The sequence below is a fragment of the Nanorana parkeri genome, unplaced genomic scaffold (assembly GCF_000935625.1).
Source record: "Nanorana parkeri isolate BGI_ZX_2015 unplaced genomic scaffold, ASM93562v1 scaffold33, whole genome shotgun sequence".
Lineage (NCBI taxonomy): Eukaryota > Metazoa > Chordata > Amphibia > Anura > Dicroglossidae > Nanorana > Nanorana parkeri.
In genome coordinates this window covers 1169948-1182926 of record NW_017306301.1, presented here as the reverse complement: position 1 = coordinate 1182926, position 12979 = coordinate 1169948, and the positions used below count along the sequence as shown (strand labels likewise).

At 41.3% G+C, this 12979-nt stretch overlaps 1 protein-coding gene across 1 annotated transcript in view; it reads left to right on the top strand.

Moving 5' to 3' along the window:
- Positions 1 to 12979, top strand: part of NCKAP1L (NCK associated protein 1 like) — a 162220-nt gene that overhangs the window by 33383 nt on the left and 115858 nt on the right. The window contains exons 13-16 of the mRNA XM_018568674.1: positions 2092 to 2224; positions 5997 to 6078; positions 8566 to 8624; positions 12363 to 12508. Coding sequence (XP_018424176.1) covers positions 2092 to 2224; positions 5997 to 6078; positions 8566 to 8624; positions 12363 to 12508 — 420 coding nt within the window. The remainder of the gene's footprint in view (positions 1 to 2091; positions 2225 to 5996; positions 6079 to 8565; positions 8625 to 12362; positions 12509 to 12979) is intronic.

Genomic DNA, 12979 nt, shown 5'->3' with positions numbered 1-12979 from the left:
GCGGGGTCCTTTTCCCTACAGGCTGCTGCTGTTGTTTGAATTTGGCATGGTGACATCACTGTCTGTGTTACTGCATGTCCGTACCTCAGACACTTGCAAAGTAAATAGCCTGTTTGACTTTAGTAAACCAACTGCTGTGTCTCTCTGTGGAGGTGGCTATTTCCACATGTCTTTGTTTCCTCATGTCAGACCCACCCCGTATGATTACTGGTGATCTGATTATCAAGAAACATCAAAGAGGTGGAGAAAGCACAGATCCACAGAATGAGTGAAGCAGAAGCAGGGAGATGCTTGCACTGCTGTCCTCAGGTACAGTTTGCCCTCCTGCAGGCCCTTTCAGAGGAATAATAAGCAGCACATGAGTGATATTACCAAATCTCATAAGACACTCCAGATCTAGTGAGAATAACTGTGTTCAGAGGCTGGAGTGAGCTCTCGTCCATGGTTTCACCTCCTCTGATGAGGTGGCAGGCTATGCAGCTGCACTCATTTTTATTGAGCCTCTTGAGTGCGGACCCACCAAGGACTGACATATCGGCCTTTGAGGAGATATGTCTGAGCGGCGACTTAGTGGAGCATGGTCTATCTAGAGCCCATGCCCTACTGGTCCATGTGCCCAATCACTATCCCCCCTTGTTCTTGACCAAGTGGGAACGGGACTTGGAATGCACATTCTTCTCTACACAGCGGGAGTACATTCTATACTTTGCTCACAAGGCATCCATTAACAGCTCCATTCAAGAATCTGGCTATAAGATCCTTAATAGATGGTACTATGTCCCAGCCACGCTACACAAAATGTTCCCGCATACGTCACCCTTATCCTGGAGGTGTGGCCAGAAACCGGGAACAATTTTACACATCTTTTGGTCATGTACTCGACTTCCAGAGTTCTGGGATTCGATCCTTGCCATAATTCAACGTCTCACTGGGGTGTCTCTGAGGGATGAGCCGGCGGCGGCGCTTTTACACCTCTCCCCGCTACCAAAGAAAAGGTACCGCAAATCTCTGCTGATTCACTTGGTGAATGCTGCAAGGGCATGTATCCCTCTGTTTTGGAAGCCTTCAGACCCTCCAACACTCCAAGTTTGGCTGCGGAAGGTGGATGAGTTGCGTGTTCTGTTGGTTGGACTTTTCCTTGTGTGTATTCCCTTTACTTGCTCCATGTCTCGACTATCTTCTATGTACCTGGACCTGCGAGTCCGCATGGGTACACATTTTTTGTATTAAACTTTAAATAAAGAATTTATTTAAAAAAAAGTTGTGCGACCTTACAGTAGCAGAGGTCACACGCCTTCCACACATTGCGCTAATAGTCGTACGATCGCGGGATTTCCCACGATTATCGTACGATTATCGCAAGGTGTGTGGGCACCTTTATTCAAACCAGGTAGAGGAAGCACCTGTTGCCGATTTCCTCCTCTCTCGCGCCATAATGGCGTGAAAATGTGACACGTTGCTCGTGTTTGGTTGATAAATACGTTTTGCTGTGTAAAAATGCACACGCACCTGGTGCGTGTTTAGGTTAGTAAATCACCCCCACAGACTCTCATTGCAGTCTCAGGACTTGAAAGCAGTCAATTCATCCAAATGGACCATGCATCAAACAAAAAGTGGAAACTCGTAGTGCAGATGGTTTTAAAAAGATACTAAAATGTATTAAAAAAAGTATACTACTCACATATCATAGATAAAAATAAGGTTTTTAGTAAGCAGCTACAGACACTGTGTGCAATCGCTCAGCTCCTATACTCCACCCTACGTATGTTACGTCAAGGGGCATGACTTCTTCAGGGGTATGTTTCTATTCACATTTACTTGTATAAAGGAAGACAAGCTGCTAAGACGCACACAAAGCTCTTGTACGTGATCCCAAATAAACGTTTGTGAATAATTCCGGTGTTTTTTTTTTAGAATGCAACAAAAAAGGTAGTGAAAACAGAATATTTTATAAGTGTAAAATCAGCTGTGGCTTTTTCTGTGGGTCTGTAAAATGGTTTCATGCAAACAGATTATATGTACAGTCTATATCGTCTGTATATCGATGCTCTGTCCTTAATACTTTTTCTTTCCTATTATAATTTATATTAGCCATATAGCTGAACTGATGTTTTGCATGGAGGAGATCCAAACGTTAGTGAAAAAACACCTGCCTATAATCCAGAAATATCATCTCCAGTATTTAGCCAGGTTTGATGCCCTGGTCCTCAGTGATATCATTCAGGTATGTAAACCATTACGAAAAGGATATATTAAAGATTAACATGTACCTTCTATGAAAATGGAAAGTTCACTTTATTCTACCCCCCACCCCCCAAAAAACCCATATAACTAGGGACTGCACTGAAATTTCGGCCACCAAAATATATCGGCCAAAAATGCCAAAAGCACCATCTTTCTGCTGAAATTGCGGTGCATCCATGATTTCTCTCCTCCTCGCTGGGTGCTCCTCTGTGTCCCCTCACACTGTGAACGGTGTGTCACAGGAGGCCGAGCTCTCCTCCTGCTCCACCACGCTCCACCACGCTCGGCCTCTTGTGACAGATCAGGATGGGGAGCAGTGTGGGGGCGGAGACAGCTGTGAGCTGCCTCAGGAGGTTGAGCCGGCGGGGCAGCGAGTCAGGATGGAGAGCGAGTACAAGCAGTCAGCGATCAGCTGATCGCTGACTGCTTGTAAATAATTGAGGACATAGTATGTTTACTGTGTCCCCAATTATAAATGATCAGGAAGTGCTCTACATCACTTGTTGTTTATTCATAATTGTGGACATGGTAAACATACGATCTCCACAGGTTGTGAATGGACAGGAACAATCAGTATAGAGGATTCCTGTTCATTCATAACAGGGGCTGCAGTCTTTTTCTATTCTCTTTTTCTAGTTAAAAGACCCCCGATATTTCCCAAAGCCCCCAATAGTAAAGTTAAAAAACTAAAATATTTAATAAAAAAATAAATAAAAAAATAACAATTAAATAATAAAAAAATATGTTAAGTTTAGAGAGAAAAAGATAAAAATAAAATATTAATTTTTTTTAAAAGTTAGAAAAAAATGTTTTAGGCTTCGGCCTGACAATTTTTTTTATTTTCGGTTTTGGTCAGCACATTCTATTTCGGTGCACCTCTACAAATAACTTGAAAAAATACTTAAAAAAGAAAAATACTTAAAAAAGATTATTTTTTTCCTCCAAATTAACCCTTGCAGTGAGGCTACCCCTGAACTGCAAGGGTTAAGTGCTTGTTTTGGTCTAGGGGCCGAAATACAGAAGATATACTAACCTGATCCTTGGTCCTGCCTCAGTCAGCGGTCATCTCTGGTCCTCTCCGCTCCGGGAGTGGAATGTTCTTCAGCATCCTCATATCGAATGGACCTGCATTAGATGTGATGACATCACGGGCCCTTAGACAACTGGAGCCCAGGGAAGAAAAGGCTGCGGGGAGCAGTCTAGTAGCCAGGCAAACAGCTATTTTCACTCCTAGACCAAAACAAACTCTTAACCCTTGCACTGTGGTGGTGGCACAAATCAATAGGCGCATAGAAGAAATGTAGAACAATTTATTTCCACAACAATGTTTCCTTTTTGAATGCATGTTATTTACCTGTAAAAGCCTCTAAAGGCCCTGAGAGTGCAGATATAATATGTACCTGTTTTTTTTATATATCTTTATGTATTTCTTTTTTTACTTTTTTAGTCATCACTATACTTACATTTTTTTCTCACATTTTGCTATCACAAAGGGGATAACAAGCCCATATGTGACATCATTTGGAGGTGACAGGTTCTCTTTATGAATACATCTGGGGTCTATTAGACCCCTAATGTCTCTCCTGCCCTCCAATACAGAAAATCAAGCACATACTTTTTCTTGATTGTCTGCTTACCTGGCATTTCAGCCGGGTTTTGACAGTTCTGAAGCAGAAAGAGCTGAGAGCATAGCACTTGCGGCTTCATTCATCACATAGCAGATCGGGGAACAAATGTTCCTTGGTCTGGTCCTGCAGACCAATGAACAACAATGGTTGGGGTAGGATCAGGCCTGGTACAGCAGTGCTGGCTGTAACCCCCCTGTGTATCTCCCTGTGTATCCACTGTCAGCCATCCATAACCTAATGCAGGTTGGCAATCGCGGTCTGGACAGAACAGTCAGACAGAACAGTCTGGACTGCAGTCTACCATTTAGTGACAGCTGTGCTAGGGAATCGACCTAGACAAATTCCTTAACAAGTTCAAAGGCACATTGCAAGTCAATAAAAAATTGGTTTATGCAAAGGTAAAAAATAAGCATTTAAAATACTTGATTTTTCTGTGCTTTTACTTTTTAAGGTGGTGACAGGGTCTCTTTAAATTAAATACAGGTATTCCTCACTTAACGACCGAGTTCCCTTCCTACGACCAGGTCGTTAAACGGATTGGTCGTTAAGTGAGGAACCCTATGCAGTACTGTACTGCATTAGTACAGAACTGTATAGCGTTACCAATGTACAGTACCGAACAGTGTACTGTACATCGGGCAATGGAAATACTTACCGGGACCCCCAGTGAAGATCGGAGGACGTCACTTCCGCCGGCGACACGGCGTGCTGACGCGCAAGGTCTGAGGTCGATCGGCGGTTCGTCGTAAGTGCGAGTGGTCGCAAAACAGGTACTTCGGTAAGCGAGGAACATCTGTATTGCAGTGTGTAGCAATAATATGTTATAACATTTTTTAAGGAAAGCAGCCTTTTCCTTAGAACATAAATAAATAAGAATACATACACTATATGTTTGTTGTGCTTGGATCTATTGTAAACTGGAGGCCTTATGTTTTTTTTACATGACAAGAAAATCTTATCTGAAATTGAACTACATTTGCAAAACAACAGGGACACATTTTCATCAGTAGAGCTTGTAGGCACACAGTCATTTGAAGTTAAAGCATCATCCCTCTGCTAGAATCATGTTTTTCAGTTCCTAGCTTTGCTTTGAATATTGTGACAATTTGTAAATAATCTTATAAGACATTACTTTATTTTTACTGATGATGAGAAAATAAAAGTGGCTGATAACCATGAGTCCCACATTTCTCATTTGGAAGGATTGTTCCTCTTTTAAAATCAAGTCCTTCTTTCTTTCCTTCTCAGTTGTCCCTATTTTAGGCCTGATGTATAGATCAAAAAAGTTCTATTTAACTACCAAAAGTGGTTTTCTGCACTAAATCCTTTATTTTATCTCCTAATTAGCTTGTTTGCTATTTCAAAAAGCCAGTATAAAGGAAAAGTAATGGTGAAAAACAACATTTCTTAATGGTCTGCATAACTGGGGGAGTAGTACGGGGTATGTCTATTGCCTAAATACATGGAGGGGAATTTATCAAAACTGGAGCAGACAAAAACTGGAGCAGGCCATCTCTTTGTCTGAGCCCAATGTGCCCGAGGCCTTATTTAGACAGGCTGCAGTCTCCACATCCCTCTGAATAGCAATCTGCAGTGAATCGCTTTTTAGAGGCCGGTGGAGCAGTGGCTACCTGGCATTCAGGATTAGTGGCTGCCTGGCATTCAGGATGCAATACCGCTGCCTCCTGAATGTAGGTTTTTTTTAAATCCCAATGGGATTTTTTATTGAAGTACCACTCCACAACCACATACCCACGCGGTTGTGGTGAGGTCCCAAACATTTCACTTGTCAGCTTTGACAAGCTGACACGACATGCTGTAAACTTTTCCAGCAACAAAAGTATTGCGGCCGTGGCAATGTATACACCACTATGCGGATGCAGTGCTACCATTGCAGCAGGTGGCTGGGGGGTGGTAAAACTGCTCATCAACTGTGCGCTTTTACTGCCCCTCACCGCCCATGTGAACCAGGCCTAAAAGTAAATCCGTCCCTGAAAAACAGTTATGTGCTTTTTTATGTTCAGTACAATAAATCTATCATACATTCACTAGTCAATCTTCTGCCGCTTAACTTCTAAACTGTTCAGAGTAACCACAAGTCCAGTGTGTATAAATCTCTTCTAGAATCTCACCGTTTGCCCAGAAGAGGAATCTGTGATTATGTCTTCATTTGTAAGCACTCTGTCTTCACTGAATGTAAAACAAGGTAACACATCATTTGTAGAATAATATTTTAAATATTGTTTTGAAATGATTGTAAAATAATGTATTAAAGTGGAATTAATTGTGTATCACGGAGATTATATTTCTCCGCATAGGTCTTATTTTATGGGTCTTAGTTGCTCCTCTAGATGTTTGAAGTGTGGACAGGAATCAGCAGATTTATAACATGATTTTTGAGGCAGCCCTAAGATTTGTTCGGCATCTATAAGAATAGACCGAACAGCAGTGAGTAGCCTGCCGGAGGGTCGGCTCAGCCGATCCAGATGTTGGATCGGCTGAGTCGAACTCCTTCTGCACTTCATGCTGAGCATGGCCGACCCGAAGCCATGTGAAGCAAGCCGATATACGGCTGAAATCAGCCGTACAAGCCTGAAGTGAATAGCCGAACAGTGTTCGGCTCACTTCACTTGGGGTCGGTTGTTCACTCTGCTGCCCTCGGCAGCTTAGTGAATAGACCCCAAAGTCTTTTTGGTATGATATTGCCCAGTATACTCGGCAAAACTTGGTCAATTATTTATGTTTGTCTGCAGCTTGGGCGATCTTTGGAATTCTATATCTTCATGGAGTGAGAATCACTCCTGGATGTAAGAAGCTATTGTCTATTACTATATATCTTTGATGGGGAAGAACGATCCTACGTTAATGGATATATTCTGAACCACCTTCTCTAACTCTTTTTCTGTGCAAGTTGATGTTTGTATTTAAAATGATTGGGCTGAGACAATGCTTAGTAAGGATACCCAAGCCCAAACGTTTTTTTGATGTAAGGGAATCATATATTGACTCAAAAAACAAAATCTTATGTATCTTTTATTCTAACACCATGGTATACTAAGAGGGTGATTTCTAATGATCCCCCGATAATTATAGCTGAATAAAAGAAGAGGACCCTGGTCAATTTTGAGGTTGGTTGCTGCAAAAAAACCAAAAACAAAACGCATTTTTATTTCTGTTATTGTATTTATCTATGCAGTGAAATTGGAACGTGGGTCTATTTCTTGTTGTATACTATGGATGTTACTTTTTTTGATGTGTCTTGGTTTTTTTATTTGTGGTTTTTTATAAAAAAAAGAATAAATGTAAAGTTTTTAGTTTTGGAGTGGAGAGGTATCAGGCTTTTATTGCTCTAGGTCCTGCGGACTTTAAACTGAAAGTGAAAAGAAATGCTAAGGTTTGGGTTGCCATCTGAACAGTAATAGAGGGGAAGTCTTCTAAGGAGGACATTAGCTGACCACCAGGAATTTTCCTCACTTTTGCAGGGATTTCCTCTCAATTCCTGTTGTAACTATTGGAGAGGAAGGGAAGGGAAATCTCCCCAATGGGACATGGATGGTTATAAAAAAGCTAAAAAGAGTTTTAACTCTCCCTCACTCTATTCAAAACTAAAAAGAAAGGTTGGGGCTTCAGTTCTACTTTACCTGTATCCTGCCATTCTTGTTATACAATTTCTCTGCTACTTTCTGGCTCCAGTAAAGAAAACGCCACACACCTTCTGTATGCGTATCAAAAAATGTACACTAGTTAGAGTCACTGACAAATGTGTTTCATGCCACAGCACCTAGTTAGTGAATCAAACGGAAGGTAATGTGCCCGGACAATAAAGCATTTACATATTTCTAACACAGACCTCTGCTGAGTGTACTGTGGAGTAAATCATCCTCACAGCAATCACAAGATCACAAGAACAGAGATTCTGAAGTTGTGATTCAGTCTGTTACTAACAGCTTACAGCACTTGTTGTTTGTTTATAATAGAAGGCTGGCTGGCTGCCAGGTATCTGATGCAAGACAAAGCAAGGGGAATGAGCTGTGATTTCAATTCCTCTGTTGTCAAATCTGAAGATGAATTTACCCATATTCCCTGCAGTTACATAGGTCACTGAGGGCTTATTTTGAAGAATTGTACTGGATGTTAAAGCTAAAGTTTTATCTGTTTATATTTTGAGTTCTGTTTAGTTAGGGTTTACAGATAGATGAGGATTGTCTCCCTATGTGAAAGTACTGGGCCAAGCACCAGCACTGCTACATGTAGTGGGTTAAATGCTCCTCCATACCTTGGAGTACTAAGTGTTTTCTTTACTACCATAGGCAGAATAAAGCAGCAGACGAGTGAAGGAAAGGTGAGTATGTGGTGCTGGGAAAGACAGATTAAAGCAAACCTATTCCTCCTCTCTGCATAGGCAAAGCTCTAAGGATCACATTCACAATATGACAGAAAACTGCATACGGATATCTAAGGCAGCTGATCACTAAAGGGTGAATAGTTTGGAGAAGTGAACCATCTAGGATAACATCGCTGAACTGGAAATTGAGGTGAATAGGAGATTTTTTTTCCAAATCAGCTACTTTGGCCTAGATTGTTCACTTCTCCTGCCTTTTCCAAACTCTTCACCATTAAGTGAATAACCCCATAAATGTCATTTTAAAGCTACATGATTTTCTCATTTCCTATATGCTCTTTCCTTCTGCAGTTGACAACAAAGAAACATTTGATTTTAGAGCCCTGAGACTTGACTGGTTCCGGCTCCAGGTAAGAACATTGTGTGTACAAAATATCATGCCTACTATTTTATGCAATGCATCTTATTAAATTCCTATTGCTGTGAACCCTAATGCAAGCAAGTAGTTTAGAGCCTTTCACAATTGCCAATAGTCCGCTAATAAATATCAAGCTATTAAATGGTAAAAGTAAGGTGTGTAACTGTCTAGCTGCCATAATTTGTGGCACCACTAGATGTCAGCAACAGTAAATGGCATTTGTTTAGCAACGGCTAAATTAGTTCTTTTGATTTCGTAGCCTGCTGTTAGGAAGAATTATAAATAAACAATGTGCGCCATTGAAATTAAACAGCTCCACTGCAATGTTTGGCAATAATCACCATGGTTTTCAATAAAACAGGAAGCGTACTGAGTGATTGTAATGGAAACAGATAAATTAAGGCATACATTAGTACCCCCAGCTGAACAATGCCATTCCTCGGGGATAAAAGACAGGGCCACCACATGCCACGTCTGGAGCACAAATTTCATCTATTCTGTTGTCATTACTGAACAAGCATTAGCAGTCTAACAGCTGCTGTTTTTTAGTGAGATTCCACTACATATGTGTAATAAGGGGGATTATAGTATGCAAAGCAAAAAGGCGAAACTGCTCTCATTGTAACCATGGGTGCAAGGACTTTATTCCATGTGCTTGGCAGATTGGGCAAAACTATATGCTGATCATTACTAGGCCTAAACTGCCAAGATGTATTTAAAGTAAACCTATTCTTTGAAAATACGTAGGGATTGTTCATACCGCAAGGTGCAGTATAACACACATTACAGTAATGCACACCAACACACAAGTATATGTGTTGTGGAGTTTTTCCATTCATTGTCATTTGCACACACACATCTACAGTACAATGCACAGCAACATGCCTACACAACAGCCCACCACAATGCAAAGTATCAAATGTTTTGTGCACTGCAATTTAAAAATTGTGCTCAACCTTCTTCTTGTGCTTTAAGTTGCATTAAGGCCTGTCCACACCATAAACGTGCATTGAAGGCACACTATCCGTGTGTTTAGTGTATAATATCGCACAGCGCACCTATTGTGTGGTACTGTGTGCTGCTGCATTGCTATTCATTTAAATAACACGCCTTGGTGGCCATGCATTAAAGCATAGTGCGCAGTACCACAATACCGTGCGTTGCGGTGAAAAAAAGTAATGATTACACTACTTATTTTCACTGCACTGCATCACTTGGTATAACAGTACTGCAAGGTATGTTAGGGTGCCATTGCAACTTACCAGCACAAAATCCTCTCTTACATTGGCGGTCAGAGTAAATGACCTGTTACATTGGTGGTCAGCGTAAAATCCTCTCTTACATTGATGGCCAGTGTAGAATCCCCTCTTACATTGGTGGTCAGTGTAGAATACCTCTTACATTGGTGGCCAGTGAAGAATCCCCCTTACATTGATGGTCAGTGTAGAATCCCCTCTTACATTGGTGGTCAGTGTAGAATCCCCTTGCATTGATGGTCAGCATAAAATCCTCTCTTACATTGGTGGTCAGTGAAGAATACCCCTTACATTGATGGTCAGTGTAGAATCCCCTCTTACATTGGCGGTCAGTGTAAATGTCCCTGTTAAATTGGTGATCAGTGTAGAATCCCCCTCACATTGGTGGTCAGTGTAGAATCCCCCTTACATTGGTGGTCAGTGTAGAATCCCCTTGCATTGATGGTCAGCATAAAATCCTCTCTTACATTGGTGGTCAGTGAAGAATACCCCTTACATTGATGGTCAGTGTAGAATCCCCTCTTACATTGGTGGTCAGTGTAGAATCCCCTTGCATTGATGGTCAGCATAAAATCCTCTCTTACATTGGTGGTCAGTGAAGAATACCCCTTACATTGATGGTCAGTGTAGAATCCCCTCTTACATTGGTGGTCAGTGTAGAATCCCCTTGCATTGATGGTCAGCATAAAATCCTCTCTTACATTGGTGGTCAGTGAAGAATACCCCTTACATTGATGGTCAGTGTAGAATCCCCTCTTACATTGGTGGTCAGTGTAGAATCCCCTTGCATTGATGGTCAGCATAAAATCCTCTCTTACATTGGTGGTCAGTGAAGAATACCCCTTACATTGATGGTCAGTGTAGAATCCCCTCTTACATTGGTGGTCAGTGTAGAATCCCCCCTTACATTGGTGGTCAGTGTAGAATCCCCCCTTTCATTGGTGGTCAGTGTAGAACCCTCCCTACATTTGTGGTCAGTGTAGAACCCCCCCTTACATTGGTGGTCAGTGTAGAATCCCCCTTACACTGGTGGTCAGTGTAGAATCCCCCTTACACTGGTGGTCAGTGTAGAATCCCCCTTACATTGGTGGTCAGTGTAGAATCCTCTCTTACATTGGTGGTCAGTGTAGAATCCCCCCTTACATTGGTGGTCAGTGTAGAATCCCCCCTTACATTGGTGGTCAGTGTAGAATCCCCCATTACGTGCATACAAAAGATTTCCAGCTTTGCTCTATCTAATTTAGAATTCATATTCACAGTGTAATGCCTCCTAACTAGTTTTATTACACAAGATTTTCGCCACCTTGAACCCATCAGCAGCCACAACATTTGTGGCAGTACTCAGCAGAATGGTCAGTGTCATATGATGTTTTCTAAATATTTGATTACAGTGTAATAGTTGTTTATTTTTGTATTCTCTGCAAGAGCTGTTGGGTTGCCGCACTTTAAATAGACTGTATGGAGTAAGGCCGGCCATAAGTATGTAGATTTCTCTTGTTCAGCCTGTTGGCTGATTGAGAGAAGTCGCTTGATTCCCCCATCCACACTAAAGAATGCAGATGAATGAATCACCCCTGATGGCTGTTGAATTCTGACAGCCACAGCACCTGTGGTTGTCTGAAAACCTGAACAGTGACTGCATTTGATTAGATGCAGTCACTTTTCAGACAACAATGTTACACCCGGTTCCTTTGATTTTACTAACCGACTTTTGTCGAGCTGGTTGGTGCCGGCAGGGCCACACATGGATCAAATTTGAGCCATGGACGGCCAGTTTAAAAGTTGTTGAAAGCTAAATACATAAATATTTTGATACCTTCTTGGCTGTATTTCAGTCCTTATTAACAAAAACTACTGCATATATACTATTTTTTAAATTCAAATGTACAATTTGTTATAATATACCTCGCTCTTTTTACATGAATGCCCTTCCAAAATGGCTTGCTGGATGTAAGGCGTCCCTGGAAATTTTTTTGAAATGTTGGCAATGTGAGCACCTGCTTGCATCTCTCATCACCGAGAAGCAATATTTGTAAACCAAACAGCTCTTGGCATGCTAGCCAGAGCTCCTAAACAATGTTGGTAATTAAAAGCAAATCAGCAAACGTTCTAAAGAAATGGATGAACCACCAAAAATGTAATAAAAGATAGTAAAAATGTATAATAATATTGAAATCAATCACATGAAAAAACCCTAACCCATGACAAATGACAGTCCCAAAGATGCAAAGATTATAATTAGATAATTAGAAGAATGAGCCACAAGTAGATCTATGACATTGCCTGGTAAGATCAGACTTTTGATCTGGTTATTCTGGTTATTATTCAGGTACAACTGAAACCATAAATCATAATAAGATCAGTATAATCCAATACCATGTAACAAAAACACGTTTGTCCTGTTTGTTCTTATTACATTAGCCTTTTCAATGGGGTATTCAGTTTCCTCAGGGTATACTCTGTTTTGTTCCTAGGCATACACCAGCGTAGCTAAAGCCCCGCTATCTCTCCGGGACAATCCAGATCTTGGGAAAATTATGAATCTGATCATGTTTCACACCTGGATGCTGGACTCTGTGGAAGATCTGATTATTGAGACCTCAGACCTCTCCATCTTTTGGTTGGTATTGCTGTCAACTTAGACTCTGACTTTAGCATGTATGAAGTTAGTGTTTCCAAATAAAATACAATTCATGGAAGTAGAAAACAATACTTTAAAGGGCCTAAAGAATGTAAATATAGGAGATGCTTTTGCTGTCTTTATAAAGATGCGGGCTCTGGACTTGTCATTTAGATCCTAGCTTCACCATCTAGGGCAGTAGACCTCAGGCCAGCACCAAAGCCCTGAAGACCTCAGACCAGGACCAAAGCCCTGAAGACCTCAGGCCAGTAACAACGCACAGCAGACCTCAGACCAGCACCAATGCACACACTTTAGCTTGCATCAGCCCAAAAACAATTTATGATTAATAAATAATACAAAAACAAAACAGTATTGTAGCAGCAGTCTCCCCTACCAAGATGGACCAAGACTTAAAGGGGAACTATGAGGTGAGTGAAAATCACTCAGCCTCATAGTTTGGCTCAATAG